Source organism: Myodes glareolus, chromosome 11 (genome assembly GCF_982192425.1).
Source record: "Myodes glareolus chromosome 11, mMyoGla1.1, whole genome shotgun sequence".
In the NCBI taxonomy this organism is placed as follows: Eukaryota; Metazoa; Chordata; class Mammalia; order Rodentia; family Cricetidae; genus Myodes; species Myodes glareolus.
The window spans coordinates 52,379,413-52,405,154 of record NC_142036.1 but is presented as its reverse complement, the minus strand read 5'-3'; the positions used below and the strand labels follow the sequence as shown (position 1 = coordinate 52,405,154).

Genomic DNA, 25,742 nt, shown 5'->3' with positions numbered 1-25,742 from the left:
AAAGGCAGGTCTGTTTCAGTTAATTAAGAACTTGACAGTGAGGTTAACAAGATTTGTCCTAAAGAGACCGGGGAAAGAGAAAGACTATGCTTATGTGCTCGAACTGTCTGTCAATGGAGAGGAAAAAAATCAGTGGCATTTGGATTATTTTCTAAGACACTGAAATTTTACATTTCAGTTGCGTTATCTTATTTAACTAGAAGTTTTATTTTAAAAAGTTTAAGAAGTGCGATTTCTCTATATATTTTGACCCAAATAATCTTCTTTTCATGGGATTTTAAAACACAGTATAGCTTTTATTCCTTCCCCTCCATGCATATATAGAAAGTAGACTTGCTGTCTTTCTTTTCTGTAACCTTCTTTCAATCTGTGTCTTGGCCAGGGAATATTCAGTTGAATTCCATGGAACCAATGTGAAGGCATGTTTCTTCTCTCACAGGAAAAACTACTTAGTAGATTCTTTTTAAAAAAAAAAAAAAAGTGCATGAGAGAGTCATGGTTCAAATGAAAGAGAATTTTCATTGCTTTAGAATGTTGCTTTAGAATTGCGTAGCTTTTTTTCCCTCCAACAAAGATCTATGAATGATCATCGGGCACATGGCTCATGGCTCTGTGTGCTTAGGAATTGGGGGAAGTCTAGTTAAGAACATAGTGGAAAAGACTCAGAACACCGAACCTTGGTGAGACTGAGATACTCTAGAGTTTTAACGTTATCAGGGAGGCTGCAAAACGGTACAGCCATCGTGAAAAGCAGTGCGAACTGGTACGCTGGCTGTGAAAAGTGGTGCCGAATGGTGCAACCACTGTGAAAAGTTGTGCAAGCTGGTACAACCACTGTGAAAAACAGTGCTGTGGTTTCTCCCAGAAGCAAGCGTAGATGAACCAGAAATTCTTTTCTTAGGCATTTACCCAAGAGAAATGAAAGCAAGTCTTGAACTGGAAAATGCCAAACCATGGTATGCTTTGGAACAGCCGGCAGTGAAAGCGGAGGGAATGCACTGGAGCTTGGCATCTCGAACAGTTTCCTGATTGTGGTTCGCAGTGGCTTTGAGATAGAATGTGACCCTCTCTTCTCAGCTCTGCACGAAACAATATTTATGTGCTAAGTGAATGATGTTTATCAGTCTATTTTAAAACTCTGCCATGCAATCAATACAGATATGATACTGCTATATTCTTGCAGCGAAGCCGACCCTTCTCCATTCTGCTACAACTGTTCCTTCCTAGTATTGTTTTCTGCTGTCGTGGTGGTCGCTCTGCCATCCTTCTGTTGAGTGTTTTCCTTACATCCTCCTTCATCCTTTGCACTCTCCTTTCCTGTCTGTACTTTAGGCTGCGTCTTATAAACAAAAAGAAATCAGACACCCCCTTTTGAATGACACTGAGGTTTTTCCTACCCTTATATTTTGCCAGCTCCGTGTCCCTCATCTCTGCTGGTTGTAAAATAGAACCTCTGTAAGTGGTTATGCTTGGAATCTTAATATGTGTGCAGTGAGTTCTCAAGTTTGGCGCTGCTTGCCCCACTTAGAGCAAGATAAGGAGCTTTCATGCCTCTAAAACCGCCCACCTTCCTCCTGGCCTACACACAATTGTTTGAGATTTTAATTTTTGTCTTTTGAATTCCCATTAGATACCATTGCTTGCTTTTTTCCCCTATCATTGTTTATGTATACCTACATATTTATAATTTTTACATCAATCTTTTTTAGGAGCGTAGACTTTTGATGAGCGTCTCTCCCTCATGTTAAAGCACCCTCTTTGTGTTTACATAGCGAAGGTATTTGGTCGTGAGTCATCTTTATTTTGCCCTCATTCTCAGAAGCTAGTTTTTCTAGTTACACAGACTCTGAAGAATGAGGAAAAAAAAGTCACTGATGACTTAGCTCAGCCTTTTGTTTCTAGGGAAACTTGCCACTCAGCCCAGAGGCAACATGTGGCTTGTATAGGTCCCTTCTGCCCACAGGATAAAGGGCATGTTTTTTTCTTTTTCTTGACTGTTGCCTCTGTCCAACTTGGTATCTTCATACCAGGACGTTCAATCCACTGGGATCATGTCTTAGGGCTTTTGTTGCCGGGATAAAACACCGTGACCAAAAGCAACCAGGGAGGAAGGGGTCTACTTCATCATAGAGCTTGCAGTCCATCATGCGGGGAAGTCGGGGCAGGAACTCAAAGCAGTAACCTGGAGTCAGGAACTGAAGCAGAGGCATAGAGGAGATCTGCTTGCGGGCTCTTCTCAGGACTTGCCCAGCTTGCTCTTATACCATCCAGTACAGCCTTCCCATCCACACCAATTACTAATCAAGAGTGTACGATAGCCTTGCCTACAGTCACATCTTTGGAGCACATTTTCTCAGTTGAGGGTTCCTTTTTCCAGATGACTCTAGCTTGTGTCAAGTTGACACAAAACTTATAAGGACAGATCACTTGTGTAAACAGTTGCTTTTCTAGCTGCTTTCCACGGCCTGTGCCCCTGGGTGTTGGTCCTCCTTTCTACCACACCTGTCTATTTCCCTTGATCTAAGCCCTCTCTCCGGTCTTGCTGGTGACCCAACCCCTCTCCCTCTTCTCTTACACTTGTAGGCTGGCACTGAACTTTGAGTATTCAAGGAGTTTCTTGTCTCTTGCATAGTTTACGCATCTTCAAATAGGATGTAGTATATCCAGGTTCTCCTCTGGGGTCAATGACCTCTCCAGCCTTGGGTAGTTTGTTAAGTTTAGGGTACTAGGCATGTCTTTCCTCTTATTGGTGGGCCTTAAGTCCAATTTAGACAGCTGTTGGTTACCTCCTTGGTAATAGTTCCACTCTCTCATTGGGCCAGTTGCTGAGACTTGTAGGCTTTACGGATGGGAAGGGATATTGGCTGCTTTTCTCCCTTGGCAGCTTCCGACGCTCCTTCAGATACCATAAGGGCCACAGTCCTCAAAACTCTTACTCAATGCCACTGATTGAGTTAAGGTAATAATAGAGAAAGAATCTTTGCAATGAATTTTAGTATGATTCATTTCTGCTGGCAGAAGGTTGACAGCACTTGGTTATGGAGGATGGAATTCCTTCCCAAACATCGATTTCCATTAGAAGTTAATCTCCTGTCCCTGTCAACTCTTTGTTTATATTACAAGCCCAAAGACAGCATGCTTAATTTCTTTTAAGTCTTTCTAATTTTACTTTGTTCTTGTTTAATTCAAGGAATAATATAATTGCTTAACAACAACAAAAGTCCCATTTCTGAAGCCAAGATGTATGCTTTTAATCTGTTAGCTTCTGAGAGGGTGTGGCCAAACAATATAAATGAAATTTGATTAAAGGAAGTGTCTCTTTGCCTTTTTTTTAATTATGAAAACAAAATGACTGGTATTTAAATCCTTCATGAGTGTTGCAGGGAATTTGACCATGCGATGAAGTTATCTCACCTTCAGTGTAAGGCTTTGTATCAGTGTGAGTCCAGTGAGCAGGGCAGTAGTGTTGAAAATCATGGTGGATCAGCCACACACCAGAGTTGCTGCCACTCCTACGGTGTCGCTGGAGAAGGAAGTGACTAGGCAGCTGTCTCCATGGCTAATCCCCAGTAGGTTTTCTAAATCATCCACCCAGAGCTTGGGATCTTTGAAAGGACCTTAGGAAGCTACAAGTGGAAACGAGAGGGGCGGGTCTGAAAGGGAAGTGGAAGAAGCCAAACGAATGGGCAGGAAACACATGTTTATCTGGAAAAGATTTTGGTTGGACACTTTGTTTGTGTAAGAGTTTTGTGTGTGTGTGTGTGTGTGTGTGTGTGTGTGTGTGTGTGTGTGTGTGAGGAAGGAAGGCCAGCCTGGGTCTGGAGGCTGAGATGGGAGTAGAATGAGCAACCCTGAAGCCTCAAGTAAGAGGAAAACAGATCCCCAGTGAGAAACCCAACTTTCACAGGGACGGAATCTGCTCCTGGGGTCACTTCAGAGTTGTGATATGTATTTGTTCTATGAGAGACAATGGTAAAATGGTAGCTTTACTATGAATATCAGTAATCTTTAGCAAGATGTGAAGCGATTTGGAGAATTTAAAACATAGTTGGCAAAGTATCTCAGAGAGTGTGATACCGTTGATTTAAGACTGTGTATCTATATTATGTATGTATTTGGCATGATCACCAAGGTATTTGGTGGCTATTTGTAAAATAAGTATTAGGATGACTTTTTAAATTTTTTTATGTATTTATATGTTTTTATTGCAGAAGAGGGCATCAGATACCTTGTAACAGGACTTACAGGAAGCTGTGGATCACTGTGTAGATGTTAGGAACTGAACTCAGATCCTTTGCAAGAGCAACTAATGCTCTTAATGGTTGAGCCATCTCTCCTGCCCCAAAGGTGCTGTTCAGGCAATTTTTTGTTTGTTTGATTGAGTTTTAGACAGGGTCTCACTGTGTAGCCCTGGCCATCCTGGCACTCATTATGCAGACCCGGCTGGTTTTGAACTCACGGAGATCTGCCTGCCTCTGCCTTCCTAGTACGGGATTAAAGGCATGCGCCACTACACCTGACTTTAGGATGACTTTTTGATAGTTTCTGAACCATGTGCATTTCCCATAGTGATCATGTATTATCTTTCTGAACAAGAACAGCAAGAACAAACCAAGAGTAACTCGCTGTAACATTTGCAGCCGTGTTCTGGCTGCATTGACCCCTTGCATGATGTGGAAAGCTTGACAGGACAGCAAGGAGCTTAGCTTGTGAAGGGCTGCTTCTCTCAATGAAGTTTTGTAATGAAAGACAAGAAAAATATCCAGATAATTGGAAAATGCTTGCATTTTGAGCAAATAAAACCAGCATACATCGTCTATCTTGAGCCCCAGGATGACAGTACTGTACTATTTTGAGATGTTTTTTAGAGAAGAACATTGAGAGTAATGATGAGATGCACCCCTAAACGAGCCACTCCAGACTTGATGGAAGAGAAACTCTTCCCTCTCATTCTGAAACCTAGTGGTAATCCAGTGAAGAATTTTCTGTTTTAAATTAAGAATGCTGGAGAAGGGGTAGCTGCAGATTTATCATGGCTGAAATCAACTGGGAGAAAATGAAATAGTTACAAACTCACGGGAAGAAGGTAGGAATTGTTCATGTTTTCTTACAAAAGAGAACTGTAGGATTCTAACAACTGATAATCAAAGACAAAGGGAATGTATGTGGTTAAATCGTTTGTGCAGAAAACAGTGGTATCATAATAATTGAAAATTATGTTCTGTTCAAGCTCCATTCTTCAAAGAAGCATATTGGAAATGCACATGAATTATATACATGCATATACTCTACATATATATTTAGTACACAACATATGTCTATCTATGTATGAATATGATATATGTGAACACATACATATGTAGGAATATATTTGCATGTGTGTGTGTGTGTGTGTGTGTGTGTGTGTAAATAAGAAGTCAGGACTAGGCTAACACTTTTTTCCTGAATGTTCTGCCCATATACTTTCTCACCAGAAAGATTGGAAATGCTGGGAAGTTATTGGGCTCCCAGTGGCAGGCGGTGGCTGGAGGGCAGAAACTTAGTCTCTTCTTCCCTTGCTCATGCTCTGCTCATTCCTTGCAGTTCCCCACAAAGCACAGAGCCTCAGCTGCCCACGACAGAACCCTGTTAGTAGCATGTACTCTGTGGGCTCCCTCTCCTTCCCGCTGCCGCAGTTGAGATCGTCAGTTGTTTCTGGGAATTACTCCCAAGTGACACTTGCAGGAGATGATGGGCTTTAGGATTCATCCTGGATGCCAAAGTTTATGTGACAACTGGGTCTCTGTGCATGGAATGCGTAGTATTTGTACATCCTGCATATTTTATCTCTAGATGACACAGAAGATCCAATACAATGCAAATGTAATGCAAGTACTTGTTACACTATGGTAAAAGAGGATGTTCAGGAGAGATGCATTTTATAAAGCATTCTTGATCTGAGGTTGTTTGAATCCGTGGATGTGAAAAGCACAGATGCCCAGAGCTGATGACACTTGTCACTTAGGTCCTTGTCTCAAGCTTTGCAACTTGAAGAATCCATATGATGGTGGATACTGGCAAACCAGAGCAAGGACCAGCAAACAGCAAAAAGGGGAGGCTCTGGAGACAGGCCTTGAACCTGTGGGTGACTCAAAGGGCAATGGCACTGTTGCTACTGAGGACAATGACGGTATGGCAGAAGGCTCAGTCCTATAGATGTCACGCGTTAGGCATCTTAGGGATCTATTGGAGGAAGGCTGAGAAGCCCCCGAGGAGGCAGAGCTGGGAGTTGTATGCAGCCATTGTGAGACGCTTAGGGAACGGACAGTGTAGGAGTTGCTACGGAGATGAAAGCGGCAGCCAGAAAGTCCAGAAGGGTGGCTTTCTTTTCTTTTCTTTTTAAAATTGTTTTTATTGAGCTTTATTTTTTCTCCCCTCCCCCCCTCCCCTTCTAACCTCTCTCATGATCCTCATGCACCCAATTTACTCTGGAAATCTTGTCTTTTTCTAGGTTCTCTGGGACTGTGATTTGTGGGTTGTTTTTTTGTTTTTTGCTTTATGTCTAAAAGTCACTTATGAGTGAGTAATATGATATTTGTCTTTCTGGGCCTGGGTTACCTTACTCAGTATGATGTTTTCTAGATCCATCCATTTGCCTACAGATTTAAAGATGCCATTATTTTTTTCTGCTGTATAGTACTGCATTGTGTAAATGTACCACATTTTCCTTATCCATTCTTAGGTTGAGGGGCCTTTAGGTTGTTTCCAGGTTCTGGTTATGATAAATAATGCTGCTATGAACATAGTTGAGCACATGTTCTTGTGGCATGATTGAGCATCCTTTGGATATATACCCAAAAGTGGTATTGCTGGGTCTTGAGGTAGGTTATTTCCTAATTTTCTGAGAAATCGGCACACTGATATCCAAAGGGGCTGTACCACTTTGTACTCCCACCAGCGATGCAGGAGTGTCTCAGAAGGATGGTTTTCAAAGAGCATCAGGACAGCACACATGAGAAGATTAGGTGCGAGGTAAGAACCAATGAAGGAGACTGAGACTTTTTCTAGAAGTCCTGAGAAGAAGAGAGCTTGCATTTTGGAGTTCTGTTAGATTCCGGAAGCGGGGAAGAAAAGGAGGTGACAAGAAGGGAGTGGGAGACCAAGGTGTCCGCTCAACACTGGTGAGCGGTGGTGGAACTTTGGTGCCGGTTCAGAGGGTCACAGTCAGTTCTGTTGTGGCCTGCTTCCTGGTAGCCAGAGATGCTGGAATGACAGTGTGTACTCAACCTTCATGGTTTGCTCACAAATGCCAGTCCAACCCAGGAGACACAGTCAATAACAAGATGCTTCCCAGTTCTCCTTCTGCATTGGTAGCTGGCCTGTTCAGCTCTCAGAATGCTGATCTTTGTGTAGGCCAGTCTTCCTCATAGGGATCTGGATCCTTAGGAAGCCCGGATGCAACTGCAGAGCCAGAGTATTCTCTGAGTTTGGAAGCTGCAGTCACACAGTTAAACTCTTAAGAGAAGCCAGAGAGTCTGTGCCTTTAAAATACTTCTGGGTATTTTCTGCTGTTTAAAAAGGCATAGACCTTCATGCTACCTTTGTCACTGGCAGTGGCACAAGTTCCTGGAACCTGGGCACTGTCTTAATTCAGCAAATTCTCCCTCTTCCCCTCCAAGAAACTGCTATTCTCAGCACCTTTATGTAGCACATTAGAGGACAAGATATGCATCTCCCCTAATTTCTTCTTCACTTAGCACTTGCCAAAGGCTCCCGCCCATGGGCGGTGCGTGCTCACTAAAGTGTGTGCTTCACCCCGTGGGTGGTATGTGCTCAATTAAGTGTGTGATTCTTCCCATGGGTCGGTGTGTGCTCTCTAAAGTGTGTGCTTTGTCCCGTGGGTGGTGTGTGCTCACTAAAGTGTGTGCTTTGTCCCGTGGGTGGTGTGTGCTCACTAAAGTGTGTGCTTTGTCCCGTGGGTGGTGTATGCTCACTTATGTGTGTGTTTCATTCCGTGGGTGCTGTGTGCTCACTTAAATGTGTGCTTTATCCCGTGGGTGGTGTGTGCTTCATCCCATGGGTGGTGTGTGCTCACTTAAGTGTGTGATTCTTCCCGTGGGTGGTGTGTGCTCACTTAAGTGTGTGATTCTTCCCGTGGGTGGTGTGTGCTCACTTGTGTGTGTGCTTCATGCACATTCAGTCTTTGTCCATGTCACTGTTGTCTTGAACAGGGATCAGCTATATTCATATTTTTATATGTCATCCTTCTCAGAAAGAGCTCTGTGACCAGATAGTGGCTTATTCTGTGTGTTTGATAACACGAAGGCAAACACTCCTTCTGTTCCACCTCATTCCCTTCCAGAGATGTGCCTTGGCAGCATGTGGTACATTCTGGTTCTTTCATGGCTAGTAACTTGGTTAACTAGTTACCTTGAAGGTTTTCTGGTTTGTTGTGCTCATAATTGATTTTTTCCCTATATACTTACAGATGATAAAACAGCTCTCTCTCTCTCTCTCTCTCTCTTTCTCTCTTTCTCTCTTTCTCTTTTTTCAAGACAGGGTTTTCTGTAGCTTTGGAGCCTGTCCTGGAACCAACTCTTGTAGACCAGGTTGGCTTCAAACTCACAGAGATCTACCTACCTCTGCCTCCCAGGTGCTGGGATTAAAGGTGTGCGCCACTACTGCCCTGCAAAAACAGCTCTTTGTATGGAACAAAAAAAAAAAAGAAAGAAAGAAAAAAAGAAAGACATTGGTTAGTATTACTCAGCAGGTTGACAGTAGTAAACAGAATCTGGCCTCTTCACTGGTGTCATTGGCTGCTTGACCCCACTTAACCTTCCTGCTAGTTTCCGAGTTTCTAGAAAATCTATTGCTTCCCAGGGACACCAGAAGACTCAATGTGAATGAAGGGGACACAAAGAGGGAAAAAGTTAAGGATGCGAGCATTGCTCTTGCCCTGTATCAGAATTCTCCAAAAGTATTTTCAAATCAAACTGCACACCAGGCTGGTGTAACAAAGAATGTATGCGGGTGCAGAAGTTACCTCTTTTGAGGTAAAGTTAAAGCCAATTTAAAGGACATCAGAGTCCCATGCTGCCTCTGTGGAGCCTCATGTGATGTAAGTTTCAGTGCAGAACAATGTTTTGCAAATGAACCCTTACCATGGTATTGCATGGGTACTGCTAGTCATGTGAGCACTCAGAGGTTCTCAAAATAAGTATGAGGGTTAGCAGGGAGGTTTGCAACACTAAAATGTTGTCAAGAAAGGTTCCTTTTCATTACACTGCCAGGCTTGCCCTGCACCCTATCCCTGGTCACAGGCAGCTCCTGAAGGAGTGTATCAGGGCTGCACGGCTGCTGACCCCTGGAGACCGGAATGTTCATTTCCTTGCTGGGGCGCCAGGCCAGCTTCCTATTTATTTAAGAGCCCTGGGTACCTTGGGAGCTAAGCAGAAGTTGTGATGCAAGTTTTAGCTGCCAAGCATGTTAAAGTTGCCCAACGTGTCTGACTAAAATACGATTTAAAAGATTTCTCAAAGGCCTGGTGATGTAAGCCCCAAAAGGATTAGGTAGTCTTTTATAGTCCTTTAAATTCCAACCTAAGTAAATAGAAAGCAGGTACAGACGATGAGGGAGCTCCCTTTGTCCTCCGGCTGTAAAGTCGGGTGCAAGTCTGCAATGGGGTGGACAAAATGTAGTGGGGAGTTCCCTCTCCTCTTCCTATGCAAAGCATCAAGCAAGAGAATGGTGACAGTGGGTGCCACCGTGGGGGATGCAGACTTCAGAGGTTTTTATTTGTTTGGTTTTTCCAAGAGACAGGGTTTCTCTTTGTAGCCTTGGCTGTCCTGGAATTCACTCTGTAGACCAGGCTGCCTTCGAACTCTCAGAGATCCGCCTGCCTCTGTCTCGCAAGTGTTGGGATCAAAGGTGTGAGCCACCATCCCCTGCTGACTTCAGAGTCTTTGTGTGGCCAAATGTCTTGCAGAGTCGTGTGTGTGTGTGTGTGTGTGTGTGTGTGTGTGTGTGTGTGTGTTCTTGCACATTTGCTTTTGAAGCAAAAAGGTACACATGGGCAAGACTGCAGGAAAGAGTGAGTGGCAGGTAGGGTAGAGTCCTTGCGTGGGCATGAAGTGTGCAGGACCTGCAGAAGCCTGGCTCACAGGGTTGGGGTATAGAAGAGATCGGGATATTCAGGTCGCTGTGGTACAGGTGGGGGGCATTTTACCGTCCTGAGGGTTTGGTGGAGGCTGCTGGGTTCTGAGGCAGGTAAGATAAAGGTAAGTCGAGTTGGAAAACAAAAAGAAGTATTGTGGGAAGGACGTAAGACGGGAGCAGTGTAGAGGCCGGCCACAAGTAGATTCTACTACGATTTCTGGTTAGAAGGAATCTGGAAAGTTCTTGGTTCAGGCTGCCACTCTGCAGAGAGCCACAGAGGAAACACAGAGGGTTTAATCATGAAATATTGAGAATGCAACTGAGCTGACCTTTTAGTCCATCTTTGTAGTAGGAAAGGAGTAAATGAGCAGGTTCTTGGTAATTAGACTCCGACAGAGAATCTAATTTGTGTGTAGATGTGGTAAGTGTTTAGTATTTCAGTGCTTATCCACTTTGTCCAGGACTGAGCTGTGTCTCAGGCTAATGGCTAGACATGGGGCGATACCTTCAGCCTCATTTTGTCACCTCTCAACCAGGGAACCTTAGAACCTGTTCACTTGGGGGTTACTGAGTGACTTTTGGTAGTGCACTAGGGAACGGGAGGGGGCAGTAGGCTGCTTCTGTCCAACACTGTAGGAACCTGGCAGTACTATTGGCTATGGCACTGTCCTCACAGGGCACAGCACCGTGGTGCATTTTATCTTCTTGAGACAGAAAACATGAGAAGGAAATTACGTGGTGCGTCAGAGACGGCAAATTCCTCACCCACAGGGTGATCCAGATACAGTTTTAACTGTGTCAGAGTCTCTGAATTCCCTGACCTTTTAGTCAAATTCATTTTGACTCTTCTTGCATTTTCTTCTTTGGGCTTCCTAATGTAGACCCTGCTTCCCTCAATCCTTTCCTTCTGTATATCAGCTGTACAAGATAGGGGGGTTCCTTATGCCATCTCCATACATGAGTAGAAGAGACTTGGCTTACATTGACCTTTCGGGTTACCCACGCTCATCTCTCTCTGTGTTCCTTTTTGCTTTCTTGTCTGTTTGGGTTATTCTAAATTTAAGAACTTTTTAAAATTTAGACTCTTGCTTTGTTGATGACCCTCAGTGATCTGGGCTCAAGCAGTCTCAGCCTCCTGGGTGCCTGAAACCATAGGTGTGCCATTGCACCTAGCTGACCCCGCTTCTACTGGAAAAGAACACAGCCGTTGATAACTAGATAGCCTATATGTTCTTGCTTCCTGATATGTGTGTATATGTATATGTATGTATATATATATATGTGTGTGTGTGTGTGTGTATACACATATGCTTTAGTAAAACAAAAATCTTCCAAGTTGATTGCTGGATATGAGGAAATGTACATTTAACAGGCAGTAGTCTCCCCCTGAATATCTCTGAAATATAGCTTTGATTTTTGAATGCCACGCTGTATTGCTTTGTGTTGAGTGTTTTGAATATGGTACTCAATGACCTTTCCCGGACAGAGCAAGGAAGACTGTGCTGGCTGGTCTGTAGGTGGGATTCCTGAGGCTTTGTCACCAAGAATATTCCACAAGTCCTGGCCAGGTTAGGGCCTCAGCGTATCCTCCCGCAAGCCACTTTCAACACAGGCACAGTTCTCTTCGTATTTATAAATTTAAAAGGGTTTAGTTTTGTTCTGAAGTAGTTGTCTTACATAGAATTTGATGTACTGATGTGTTTATTGACTATTTGCATAGTTTAAGATTTGTATTGTATAGTCTCTGCCTCATTTTTGATGAATTGTTTGCTTATTTCTTTTACTGGTTCCTTCTATCATCTCCCTCCCTCCCTCCCTCTCTTCCTTCTCTAGGGCCTAGGGTATTCGAGCCAAGTGCTTTACCCTGTTCTGTTTCTTGTCTTTTTTGTTACTTGAACTTGTGATCCTCCTGGCTCAGCCTCCCAACTAGCTAGATTTCAGGCCTGTGCCACCATGACAGGCTGATTTTGACATGTCCTAAAGAGCAACCCTCTACCATGTATTGCAAACCCCTTTTCTCTAGGGTTTGTTTCTATCAACTTTTTATTTTGTGTGTTTTACCAAGCAGACTTTACTTCTAATCATGACTCTGTTCATCTTTTAAGTCATTAGGGTTTTGCTACCTTTCCCCCATCCTAGGAGTATATTATTTTTCTGTGCTTTTCTTATTTTTCTACGGTTCCTCAATAACATATATCTGAGATTGACCTGATTGGTTTCTGTGAACTTGACACAAGCCTAGACATACCAAAGAAGAAGGATCTTAATTGAAATGATGCCTCCTTGGAGCAAGTTTATAGAGATTTTCTTGATTAGCGACTGACTTGGGAGCATCCAGTCTCTGCGGATTGTGCCACCTCTGGACAAGTAGTCCTAAATGGTACAGGAAAGCAGGCTGGGCAAGCCACAAGGAACAGGCCAGTAAGCAGCACCCCTCCATGGCCTCTGTTTCAGCTCCTGCCTCCAGACTACTGCTCTGATCCCCTTTGGTAATGGAGTGTGACCTGAGAGTTATAAGCCAAAGTAAACCATTTTCTTCCCAAGTTTGGTTGCTTTTGGTCCTGGTGTTTTAGGTAACACCCTAACTGAGACAGGCTATTTTAGAAAGTGAGTGCAAAGTTACAGCCAGATAGCAAATTCTGGTGTTTTGCTTACATAGAGGGTGATTGGCGTTAATGATATTATATCATATTAACTAAATAGCTAGCTATAAGAAAGGGTTTCGAATGTTCTCATAATGAAGATATAATAACTGTTTGAGATGATGGGTAATCTAGTCATACTGCATCGAGCAGTTCACAACGAATAAATAAATACCTTGAAGCGTTGTTCCATAAGTTGCTCACAGTTATTATCTGTCAGTCTTCTATTTCTTCTAGATTTCAAAATTATTATTAATTTATTCTTGCGTAGCTCCTTAAATTTTCTTTATACTAGTTATTTTCTTAAAAAGCATCATGAGGAAGTCAGCTTCACTCTGTTCCTCCCAAGTCTCTGCATATGTTGGGGAAAGGCTCATATAATGATGTGGAAGACATCGCTTGCCATCTTTAGACGTTACCCAACTTTTGAGGCCTTCGGATTAGGAGCCACTAGTTTTAAATATCGGATTCAAAAATTTTGAACCCGCCCCTAGTTACTTCCCCCTAGTCAAGGCTAGCAGAGGTGGTTCTAACAGAGAATGTCAGATGTGAAGGAGAGATTGTTTCTCTCGTCAGCACTTACAGCTCATGGCTCGAACCGAGGTGCCAGACAGCTACATGAGAAGTGGAAGACCATGCATCGGACCCCTGGGAAACTCCTGTCTTGCTGGGGGATTAACCCAAGATAGCCTATGTCCAACAGACAACAGGATCCCAGGAGGTCACATGGTCTAACCTTAGAGTAAGGGTTCTGACAAGCCTACCTGTACATCCTACGATTCCCAAGTACTTGGGAAGCTGAGGCAGGAGAATGAAAGACTCAAGGTCTGCCTGAGCTATAAAATGTGACCCTGTATCTAAATAAAAGGTAGAAGGGGGACTGAGTAGGCGGTCTAGTGGCAGAGTGCTTGCCAAGCGTGTGTAAGGCCCTGGATTCAACCCCAGTGACACAGAGATGAATGAACTAATAATCCTAAAGGCACCAGAAAAGTGTGTTTTCTAAGACATTTTCAATCTTGAAGAAAGACTTGCTCATATGTTTAGTCTGATTCATTACAGTTTTTATGTATAATATTGTCTATATGTATTGTGTGTACTTCAGAGTGTGTGTATCTGTGGGTATAGGTACACACACGTGTGTGCACGTGGAGGTCAGAGGTCAACATTGGGTATCTTCCTCTGTCATCACCTTAAATTTTGTGAGTGTCTCCTACTGAAAATGGAGCTCACCAATAGGCTAAACTAGTTAGCCAAGGAGCCCCAGAATTCCCACTGTGTCCATCCCTGCTCCCCCAGACCTGAGATTACAGACCCGTGTCAGTATGCCCAGTTTCTTTAAGTGGGTGTAGGGGATTTGAACTTAGGTCCTGATGTTTGTGTGGCAAGTCCTTTCCAAGTCAGAGCCTCAGCCCACTTCCCTTGCTCCCCACAGCCACCCTCCAGAGAGACCGCATCTTCAAGCATTTCACCAGGAAGCGCCAACGGGCAATGCGAAGGCGAGTCCATCAGGTCAACGGTCACAAGTTTATGGCCACATACCTGAGGCAGCCCACCTACTGTTCTCACTGCCGGGAATTCATCTGGTAAGATGCCCACTTACACTCAGCCCCCTCCCCTCCACATCCCCACTCTGGCTGTGCAAGGTGCCCTTGGCATGTGTCTGGTTTCAGGAGAGAGTGTATAGATGAGGAGGAATGTTCTTTGGACCTGACCTTTGTCTCCTCTGTTAGTGTGTTGGCCTCTTAATCCCACGGCTAAAGCAACAGCAGCGAAACAAAATCATTTACGGATCCAAAAGTTAGCTCTCTTTTCTTACCCTGGTAACTTTATCAAGGTGCTGATGAACCCAAGGCATGAATCAGAGAGACAGAAGTTAATCAGTTGATAAATTAGAAAAGCCACCTGAGGAAAAAGGAAAATTAACAGTATTGCTTGGAAGAAGGTGTGGTTCAAGCGAGGAGTTATAGGAAATAATTTTGGGGAGAAAACCTAGTTGTCAGTAATGTCCAGACACACGGCATATAGTGCAAGTTCGTAGCCTTTAGTGGTCCTACACCACAGTCTAACCTCCAGCAATTAGGAACTAACGTAATTAAAGGCTGAGAAATTCTAAAGACTTGGGGCAATGTCTTACAAGATGTAAAACTGAGCAAGCGGTGGCAAGTCTATAGCAGAAAATTAATGTAAACAACAGTTACTTTCAATGAGAGGTGGGATTAAAGCACACTTATGGAATTTGTAAATAGAATTGCCCCTCCTCCACACCAGCACACACACACACACACACACACACACACACACACACTTCCATAGAACATTGCAGGGAAAGCCCATAAATCAAGCTATGGACCGACAGGAGATAGTGGTAACACTCCTGCCCCCCTGTGGACGCCAGAGGGACAAGACAAGGGAGCGTGCTGAGGGCTGGTAGCTGGACTAGGGCAGCGCGAGCATGTGTCTCTGTGTGTGTGTGTGTGTGTGTGTGTCTGTCTGTCTGTCTGTCTGCCTACATGTGTTTACTGCCAGATGTGTGTGAGAGGAGCGGTGAGGTAATGGAGGCACTCGTGGTTAAGGTCAGCCTCCCCACGGTTTTCACTAAGGATTCAGGAGACTATAGGTGGCACAGGAACCCTCACCCCTACCTTTCCTATCGCTGGGGCACCCTAACCCACCAGCTGCTGTTCTTTGCGCCTACTGGTAGTGAACAAGGGCTCAGAACCCCACCCTGCCTGTGCCTCTTCCCTGAGGTGATGGTTCCCCTAAGGGACCAGAGAATGCACTGCGTCTTGAGAACTGTAATTACAGGTGTCATTACTGAACTGTTTGACTGACAGTAGTTTTTTTTTTTTCCCCCCCTTTTGTCTTGAACAGGGGAGTATTTGGGAAACAGGGCTATCAATGCCAAGGTAAGAAAACATGTCTACAACCGTGTTTAATTGTGTTCTTCCGTGTAAATATGACAATGCCAAGAGCAAACAGGCCAGGCTGCCTGTTACCCATGACTATTGTGGCAACTCTCCCCAAGTCGCATGGCACCCGTGTGGCAACTCTAGTTCTTACCAGACCCCAGACCCTGGATGCTTTGACCATATGGAGGGAATATGTTCATTTCTAAAGTAAGGACGTCCATATAGCCAGGAGGTGGTGGCGCACACCTTTAATCCCAGCACTCAGAAGGCAGAGGCAGGCGGATCTATAAAGTAAGGATGTCCAGAAGAGTTTTGCTGCTTCAAGTTTGCCTCTTCGGAAACATGAGAGGACAAAGAAGTGGTACCAATGTGTGAGCCTACCCTTGAGTCTTGAGGATAAAATTTTGTTTCTCACATAACAGTGTGGGCAGGGTGAGCCTTTGAAGGCTGATTGATGTGTTGATGTCACCTGCATAAGGTATGGATACTATTATCCAAATTAGTTTTATTTTTTAGACTTAGATTTCAGGGGGAAAAACAAGAAAAATGAGGTGGCTCGGTGATTAAGAGCACTTACTGCTCTTGCAGAGGACCCCAGAGTTCAGTTCCCAGCTCCTGCCTGGCTCCTCGTACTGTGTCAACTCCAGTTTGGAGATCTGATGCCCTCTTCTGGCCTCCATGGGCACTGCATGCATGTGCTGCACAGCTGCACAATCCAAGCATCCATCAACATAAAATAAAAAAATTTAAATGAGATATTAGCATGTACCAGGCCATGGTCTTGCTCTCTAGCACAATCAATCAATTGATCAATGTGAGGAAACTTTTACAATTAAATATTTCTCATTTTCACAATTTGAGGTAAAATCAGCTTACTAGTATTCTTGCAGACATAGGAAAAGGTGAAATGGAACTGGGAAAGAAACTTCCCCCCAGGCGGGTCCATGTGGGCTGGATCCACTTGGCCCTTTGTGGGCACTTCACTTGCTGTTGGCATGAATGTCATCACTGTATATTAGTGCTGAGCATTTTGACTTTCTCCCTCCAGGTGATTGGTAACTTAGCACCACATAGTCTACAGTGGTAGTCCACACATGAATAATTTTAGAGTTGGGGATGATCACAACACGAGGAATTGTATTAAATGGTAGCAGCATTGGGAAGACTATGAACCACTGTGTAGGCATTTGGTGGCTGACTTTAGTAACGGATCTGATCTTAAAAGAGCAGGAAAAAGCATTAGTTAGGAGGCATGAGAAGTTTTTGTTGATATCTCTCTGAAGGACATAAAAACAAATGCCTGGCAGGAGAGAAGTGTGGTGGGCCAACCCTCATCGGAAGCACAGGGTGGGTGTCTCAGACAAGGCAGCCTTGAGGGTGAGGAAAGCTGCAGAGCTAGAAAGGCCCCTATGTAGTAACAACAGGGCCAGTTCTTTAGAAAGACCTGCCACCGCTAACATGCATGCCCCTAACGACAGACAGCAAAGCATGAGGGACGAAGGCCCTAGGACTGCAAGGGAAATGGACTGGCCTGCTGAAAAGCATCAGGACTGCGGGTGACCTAAACAGCACCTACCACAGCATGGTCACACCCGGCATGGTCACATACCGCGTGGTCACACACAGCATGGTGGCACACGGCATGGTCACACTCGGCATGGTCACACACAGCATGGTCACACACGGCGTGGTCACACACGCCATGGTCACACAGCATAGTCACACACGGCATGGCCACACTAACACCCATGGAATACACCAGCCAGCAGTAGCCGATGACACATTCTTCCCAAGCTCGTGAGGGACATTTCCAATGGACCTTAAACTGCTTTAACAAGCATGGAAAGAAACCGACGGCGCAAGAGTCACGTGGTCTGGATGGCCACTGGCTCAGCAGGTGGAGGTGTTGCTGTGCAGCCTGAGAGCCGGAGGTTGATCCCTGGATCCCACAAGGTGGCAGGGGAGATCCAGAGCTGTCCTCTGATCTACACCCCCCCCACACACACATGCATGCATGAGTGAGAGCATTCATACATTCTCAGACACACATACTCAGTCACTTACAGACTCAGTCAAACACAGGCATACATACACACACACTCACACTTACAGACATACATACACATACTAACCCATACAAATACATACCGAGGCACACACATGCTTACTAATACACACATGCTCAGATGCTCACACACACACTCACTTATGCACACACACACACACAAACACACAAAAAGCGTGTTGATACACTCACAGACACACACACACACACACACGTTCACTTTCTTCTTTCTGTGTGTCTGTGTCTCTCTCGCATACCACCACACATTTTTAAAACAAAAAACAAAAACAAAAGAATCATCCTGTCAGCTCACAATGGGATTAAACTTGAAACCAATAGCGGAAAGATGCCTGGAACCTTCATTATCTGAAAAGAAAACACTGCATTCTGGGTAGCACAGGAGGCAAAGAAAACTCGCAGGAACATCTTTTTAAAAATCTTGTGTTAAATGAAAATGAAGAATATAAAAGCAGGTGGGGCGCAGTGAAAACCATACTCAGATGGAAAATTTGTATCATTACATGTCCTGAGGGTGCTACTCAGTGTTCTGAATATGCAGAAAGTTTGTTGAGCCATTCTGCAATTTTTTTTTTAAATTGCCCACTGCGCACTCAGAAGGATGCAGGCAATTGTGGGTAGGCCTCAGCCACGTGTGGAAGATTTGAAGGACGGGGCGGTCTGAGGGGCTATGGGAATCGAAGGAGGAGGGGTAGTGTGAGTCTAGAAAGGGACAGGTAGAAAATATTTTCTTGGATGAGATAGTCCATCTTATTATAAATGTTTATCTTATTATAAATGTTAGCTACCAGGCGAGTAGAACATCTTAGAGACAAAGGAGGAACACTTCTAGAAAGGTCATTTAGTTTAATTTTATTGAAGTCAGTGGTCTCATAGAAGGGTAATGTTAAGTAGCACAGTGGCCCCTGAGGGATCTGGAACCTGACTGGGTTTGAACACTGGTAATGGCGGAGAGATGGTGCTAGACGTGTTCAGTCCTGGGATGATGCGACCAGGGTCACACTGTGGAGAGATTCCTCTGAAGGTGGGTGCAGGGTGCGGTACAGTCAGGAAGAAGGGAGCAGCTCAGGACAGGCTGGCAGACAGTTTGCACTTAAACAAAGGTCTTCCTAGGGTGGTGTCCACAGATACAGGAAGGAGGAGAGCACTGGCTGCCAGTATGTGGCCAGACATCCAAGCCAAGTCACTGGCATGGGCAGCTTTGGATGACTGCTGCAGCCGACTGTCCCGGGAGCTTCTGATAAATGAGTAATTGCTGGATTTAATTTCCTAGTGTGCACCTGCGTCGTCCATAAACGCTGCCATCATCTCATTGTTACAGCCTGCACTTGCCAAAACAATATTAACAAAGTGGATGCCAAGGTAAGAGAAGGCTAGTCTGCTGATTAAGCACCCAATCGCCCCCCCCCATATGCTCTCCCTCTTCCCTCTCTCCCTACTTCTCCTGCCTCCTTGCTCCACTCTCACCCCTCCCCTCAGTCTTCCCATAATCCTTAGAACCCACGGTGGGGCTGGAATTTGCATTTCTGCTCTGCTTTGATTTGGCCTCAGCTTGGGTAGCAGTGACTTTGTCTCGCTGTGACAGAATGCTCATAACTAACTGACAGGAGCCAGGTTTATGTTGTCTCATGGGGTCAGAAGTTTCAGACTATCAGAATGGGGAGGGGTCCGTGGAAGAAAACAGTTCCTAACAGGGTAGAGAGGAAGTTGCGCCTGGAACTTAGGGTGGGGCATTACCTGTAAAATTCTGCCACTGAGAATAGCTTGCTTTTTTTTTTTTTTTAAATAGTTAGATCCCACCTCCTAGTGACTCTGTAGCCATGCCAAATAGCTCCCTCCACTGGCTAGGAACCCCTTGCATTCTGAACACAAGCTGGTGAGACAGAGCTCGACACCTTACAAGGACCCAATCAGTGGTCAGCTGAGCAAAGCTGTGTATGCTATTTGCACCATTATATCTGTGCTCTGGTGGAGAGAGAGAGAGAGAGAGAGAGAGAGAGAGAGAGAGAGAGAGAGAGAGACGCTAAGCTTGGACAAACACCTGGATTGGAATGCTGAGTCTGGCTTCCACAGAGAATCTCTGGTAGCTCAGAGCCAATCAGCAGCCTCTCTGCGCATCAGCCTGAAACATCTACGCCTCACTCAGGCATATTGGCAGCGATTAAATAGAACTGACAAGTATATTAACTGTAAAGAATGCTTGCTAAGCAAAGAGGCCCAGAGCCTCCTTCAGCTTCGTAGGAACTCCTGGAAAATGGCTCGGTGTGTAAGAGCTCCCGTTGGCATTTGCCTGGGATGGGCCTATGTTCTAAATTCCAGAGGGAGAAAGCAGGGGGAGTGTGGTTGACATTTAGTGAACTTGCAGATGCTTGGGGGAGTCCAACTTGGGGACATGCAGGGTAGGGACACAACACACAGAGGGATATGAGCTGGAAAGAGGCCAGGAGAGTCCACAGAGGAGCGGTCGTTGTCTTGCCCTTTCTTGTGGTGCACCTGTAACTGTGGCTTCAAACTGTGAGGCCAACAATAGAGCATATGGGGAGGAGGTGCGCGAGAAATGGCACGTGAGAAAAATCCATTAAGTCTGCACTCGCATTATCTAACTGCAAATGCCACACGAAGCCTGGAAGGACTGAGTGAGATGGCCCCTACGGGGTCACTTTGGGATGGCTTCCTTCTGTGACCCCGTGCCTTCTGAGTGACAGTTTCTAGAACTAAGAACCATGGTCTGAATACAAAAGTCGAGAGGAACGTTTTAATTTCTGTGTCTTTGTCCTAATGGTGAATGGTCTAACACGCACCTGCATCTCGGTCCTGTCTGGTTCATGAACAAAAGGTGCTAAGGCTTGAGAGCTGAGCGTGGTAGGATAACCTACGCAGCTCAGGCATTATCGTGATACTTGGCGTTTGCTGCGCTCCTCTTCCGGTTATTGGAAAAGATGTTCTGTGAGAGCTGAGCTGTTCTCCTCTCCCTCCAGATCGCAGAACAGCGCTTTGGAATCAACATCCCACACAAGTTCAACATTCACAACTACAAGGTGCCCACATTCTGCGATCACTGCGGCTCCTTGCTCTGGGGGATAATGCGACAAGGACTTCAGTGTAAAAGTAAGATGCAGAGGTTCCGGCCTCCCACGTCTCTATGGCACACGGGACACTTGTGGAGTTCTGTAGGCTCAAAATCTGACCTAGGGCTGAACTTTTGCATGTCCCTATCTGAGTTGTGTTATTCACGTATCATTCGTTGAGCATGTAATACATGTAAAGAGAATAGTATCCAATCCCTAAAATAATATTAGAAGATTAAATTAGATGTGAAATCCCGTGATCTACCTTGCTGGCTGCTAGCTACTCATTGCTGAGTGTAGACTGAGCTAAAAGGCTTTTGAAAGGGGCATTGGAGGAAGAAGGTTCAGGTTCTAAGTAAGCACTGCTTCCCACGTGAAGTAAGCAGCAGTTGGATGTCAGTGTAGCAGGAGCTGCGTGGGTGGTCGGCAAGAGCCCTGTGATGTGTCTGAAGGAGCCGGTAGGGCAAAAAACAAAGCTTTGATGGTGGCTGGCACCTTACCAGCCATACCCAGTGCTGTTCAGAGCTTTCCTTTCTTCAAAGACTCTGAGTGTCTTGTTAGGGGGATTGTTGGAGCTATTGACTTGGAGTTCATCTCCCATTAACATGTGATTGTCTGACTGTCTTGGGGGTCCACCTGAAGCCTTATCAAACACACACTCGGATGACAGCTTCTCTTGGCTGTCTGGGATAGTCAGACTGCATCTGCCAACAGAAGGGACCGAATTCTAGTGAGGGACAGTGTGACACACGTCTCTAATCCCATCACTCAGGGAACTGACATAGGAGGAGCGTCAGGGGTTGATCTACACAGTGAGGTCCGGAGCAGCCTGGGGTACAGAGTAAGAAGAAAACCAACACAAACAATAACAGCCAAATTCTCTGCCCCTCTAGCATCTTTTTTCATCCACCTGGAACAGCAGCCAGCTCAGCTAGAGGCTGAGGCTGAGGCTGAGGCTGAGGCGGAGGCGTGGCTTGATGCTGGCCTAAGGGTCTCATCTGAGTGAGCCATTTCCCATTTTCTTCTATTTCTGGCTAGTATACAGATCCGTGCCTGGGACTGGTCTACTCTTCTCTGTCCCCGGTTGCCCGAGAGCAACATACCTCCATTGACATGGCTCCTACAACTTTTATTTTTATTGTGACATGGTTTTCTGAGGTTTTTGTAGTGCGTGTCCCTCTGTCCCAGGCAATTTCCCACGAAGCTAATGAAGCTTAAGCTTCAGGCCTCGCTCTGCTTGATGTGGCGTTCTTTTTCATAAAGAAAGCTTCCCCAAATGACAAGCTCAATCCCTGTAAAGTCTAGTTTGTGGTGTGCATCCAAAGACAGGCCGACACCATCAAAGGGGTGCTTGTCCCACACGGCTTCAGTCAGGCCTTCCCTCAGCAGGACTCACTTCCAGACACCAGATAGGCATTTCTTTCTGCTGGTTAAACCTTAGAGCCTTCACGAGCACAAGAACCGTAGCTTGCTTTGCTCGCTACTCTAAATGTCATCTGCCCTGACCTTCAAGCACTTTAAAAGTTGCTTTCTTTTTTCTTCCCCTACTTAACAGTTAGAACCACAACCCCACCGGATAGACTTTGTGGGCTAGGAGCGCCACCTAACCACAGCAGGACCCAGAAAGAAGCTGTACGGAGCTCTCTCCCTCAGAAACCCATCTCTACCTTGTTTGAACAATGACCTAGCTGCAGTGTGTAGACAGCTGCTTTTTATTTCGCTGTTAATCGGAAGGAGGGAATAGGGCAGTTGGCATGATTCTTTGTTATCTAGTCGCCTGCGACTGTCACCGCGATGAACGTTTTAATCTCTGCATTGTATCTTGCTGCCGAGGCAGCAGCGCCTGTTGCACTTGATTTAGATGAGTTTATCCCGTCAAGTCACAGGGGAAAGAATCGAAATCTGCTATTTGAAACCTGTTATTCTTTAGTATGCTAGGATTTCTGCTTCCGCACAAGTCAGAAATAGATAAAATGTCAGGCATTGTTCTGAGGATGGGTTTCATTCGGTGAGCTGCCATTGTTAGCCTGCAGTATTCTTCTGTCTCAATCCTTAGGCTATTGATGTTATCTACTGCACGGGATGACTCTGGATTCTGTTTTCTTCCCTCCAGTATGTAAAATGAATGTACATATTCGATGTCAGGCCAACGTAGCCCCAAACTGTGGGGTGAATGCAGTGGAGCTTGCCAAGACCCTGGCAGGGATGGGTCTCCAACCTGGAAATATTTCTCCAACCTCGGTGAGCCCTTTGACTTTGGTTGCCTATTATTACCTATTTTTCAGGTGTGGTGAGCTCAAATGAAATACAGGTAACATAATCTCAGCAAATACACTGAAAAGGTCTTCTGCATTTTTTTTAAAAAAGTATTTCTCTCCCATCTAAGAGCCTGTGTATGCAGTTATGGCAAGCAACAATGAGCATGCATGTGTGTCAGGAAGCAATCCCTCTCCTTAAAATCAGCTTCCCATCAGTTTGGTCTGGCAAAAATCTCAGAACGTAGGTGCCTAGAGTGTGCTCATGGCTGATGACCAAGCTGGACAACTGGCCAGTAGCCACAGGCCTCAGCCTCCTCATCTCCAAAGGGATTGCCTGTGCTTCTCCATTCCCGAGACTGCCTCATGTGTCCAGGGTTGAGAATCCGTCTATTATGTTCTGCAGCTCACAGCTTCTTCCTCTGGACACTCGGCAGTGGGTGGAGTGGTTCAGTTGCCCTAGCCGTGTGTGGTCCTGCATCCTCCCTAAGGGACATCCAACTGATGTCCATCAGAGCCTGGGCTGCTTCCCAGCTCTTACTTTTGCTTTTTAGCCTGTGTCTGCAGGGAACTGGGGATAGTCACGCCTGGCTGGCTGTGAGATCTGAAAGAGGTAGGTGGAGAGCCAGTTCAGGAGAGGCCCAGACCCACAGTGAAGTCATCTCTGAGTGCTTTGGAAGGAAGTCCAGTTCCTCTGAGGGTCTTCCTAACTTAGAAAGCAGCCGTGCTACCATTTCATTCCCTGTTACAGAAAGGCTCCTGCCGAGATCAGGGCTCGCACTGATGGTGCACTTCAGGCAGGCACCAGGCAAGTCCACCTCTCTGCCTGCTCATGGGTAGGCAAGTAGGATGCTAAAACAGTGAGGTGGGGGTCCCAGTGAGTAGGATGGTTGGTCCTGAGAGTTAGCATTACGTATGTCAGGAAGAAATAAGGCAGGCTATGTGACTAGTCCCAGAACGGGCAGTGCCTCCCTGTCTCTCAGACCAAGTGCCTTTAATGCTATGGTATTTAATAGTGGGGAAACCAGATTTACCTGCTGACAGCACATCATTAAAAAGAGAGAATTATAAGTCACCAAAGAGAAAATGTGTTTTAAAAAGAGATTAAGGAACGCAGGCTCTTGAGTTTTTAACTCCAACCAAGAATTCGGAAGTAAAATTTAATCATTTTCCTGTTTTTGAAAAGTTTACAAGAGATTGAGAGGAGGGAATCTAGAAAAACCATTGTATTTTAAATATAATCCATTTTCTTATATTGTTATCCCTGTTTTATGGTGTTACATATTTAAGATCCTTGAAGGTGCTGTGTCTTGGTTGGTTTATTTTCAACATTGCTTACAAGTCCCAGCAGGGCCTAGGATCCAGGCATAGCCTGTAAAACTAGGTACATTGAGAGCATCACAATTCTCAGAGCAGCTCAGGGGTAGAGTACTTCTGAGTATGTATGAAGCCATAGGGTCCATTCACAGCACCTCAAAGAACAAAAAATAAAATAGATTAATTAAAATAAATTAAAAAAAAACCAGTCAAACAAAAGCAGCCTCTTGGAAACTGGAGAGATGACTTAACAGTTAAGAGCAAGTATTGTTCTTGATAGGATCAGAGTTCAGTTCCCAACACCCTTGTCAGGTGGGTCACAACCACCTAACTTCAACTCCAGGGAATCCAAAACTCTCCTCTGGCCTCCGTGACACCTGCACGCATGTCCACACGCCCACACACAGACATATACACAATTAAAAAATAAATATTTTAGAATCAGCCCTGTATTCTCAAAAGGCATTTAAAGATGTAAAAAGTAAATGTGACCATTTTGAAATAATACAATAATTTAGTATGTAAATAATGTGTCTGTATATTGTTTTAAAAATGTATAATGGAGAAGGCTGCTGAGATTTTAGATGGTTAGCATTTACTCATCATAATTCTTGTGGCCCCTCCTCTACATTGAACTTTATTTATATAATTTAAGCTTTTGTCTTAAAAAAACACGTGCTTGTCCTGCTGCTGTGACTCTGAGCAAACATGAAAACCACTCTTTGCACGAAGTGGTCGCTAGGTGGCTCTCCTGGAATTGACTGCTCTTGGAGAAGCCATTGTAGAAGAAACCAGTGACCAGCCTAAGTCACTGGCATCTTTATTTCTGCACATTCTCCACACAGCAGGGCATGCATACAGAGGAGAAGTGGATGGTGGTTTTAAGTCAAAGAAGCTAAATATCTGCCCAGGGCTGATTTCTCTGCATGATGGCTGACGGCTGAGATGGTTCACTGCCGGGAAGTTATCCCGGTCCGTACCTGCCTTGTGCTCACAATAGTTTCTGCATTCCTTCTCCTTGCAGAAACTCATTTCCAGATCGACGTTAAGACGGCAGGGAAAGGAGGGTTCCAAAGAAGGAAATGGGATTGGTGTCAATTCTTCTAGCAGATTCGGCATTGACAACTTCGAATTCATCCGGGTGTTGGGGAAGGGGAGCTTCGGGAAGGTGAGTCTGGGCTGTGGCTGGCTGAATTGAAGTAACAAATGTGGTGTGTGTGTGTGTGTGTGTGTGTGTGTGTGTGTGTGTGTGCTGTTTGTGTACATGTATGTATGTGGGTGCACACTGGTCCTTCACACGTGTACCCACACCCTCAACCCTCAAGTCTCCCTCA

The 25,742-nt window shown here is 45.1% G+C and overlaps 1 protein-coding gene across 1 annotated transcript in view; it reads left to right on the top strand.

The window, feature by feature from the left end:
* Positions 1-25,742, top strand: part of Prkch (protein kinase C eta) — a 202,015-nt gene that overhangs the window by 93,645 nt on the left and 82,628 nt on the right. The window contains exons 3-8 of the mRNA XM_048415632.3: positions 14,209-14,359; positions 15,648-15,682; positions 19,042-19,130; positions 20,747-20,876; positions 22,950-23,077; positions 25,433-25,576. Of these exons, the coding sequence (XP_048271589.1) occupies positions 14,209-14,359; positions 15,648-15,682; positions 19,042-19,130; positions 20,747-20,876; positions 22,950-23,077; positions 25,433-25,576 (677 nt within the window). The remainder of the gene's footprint in view (positions 1-14,208; positions 14,360-15,647; positions 15,683-19,041; positions 19,131-20,746; positions 20,877-22,949; positions 23,078-25,432; positions 25,577-25,742) is intronic.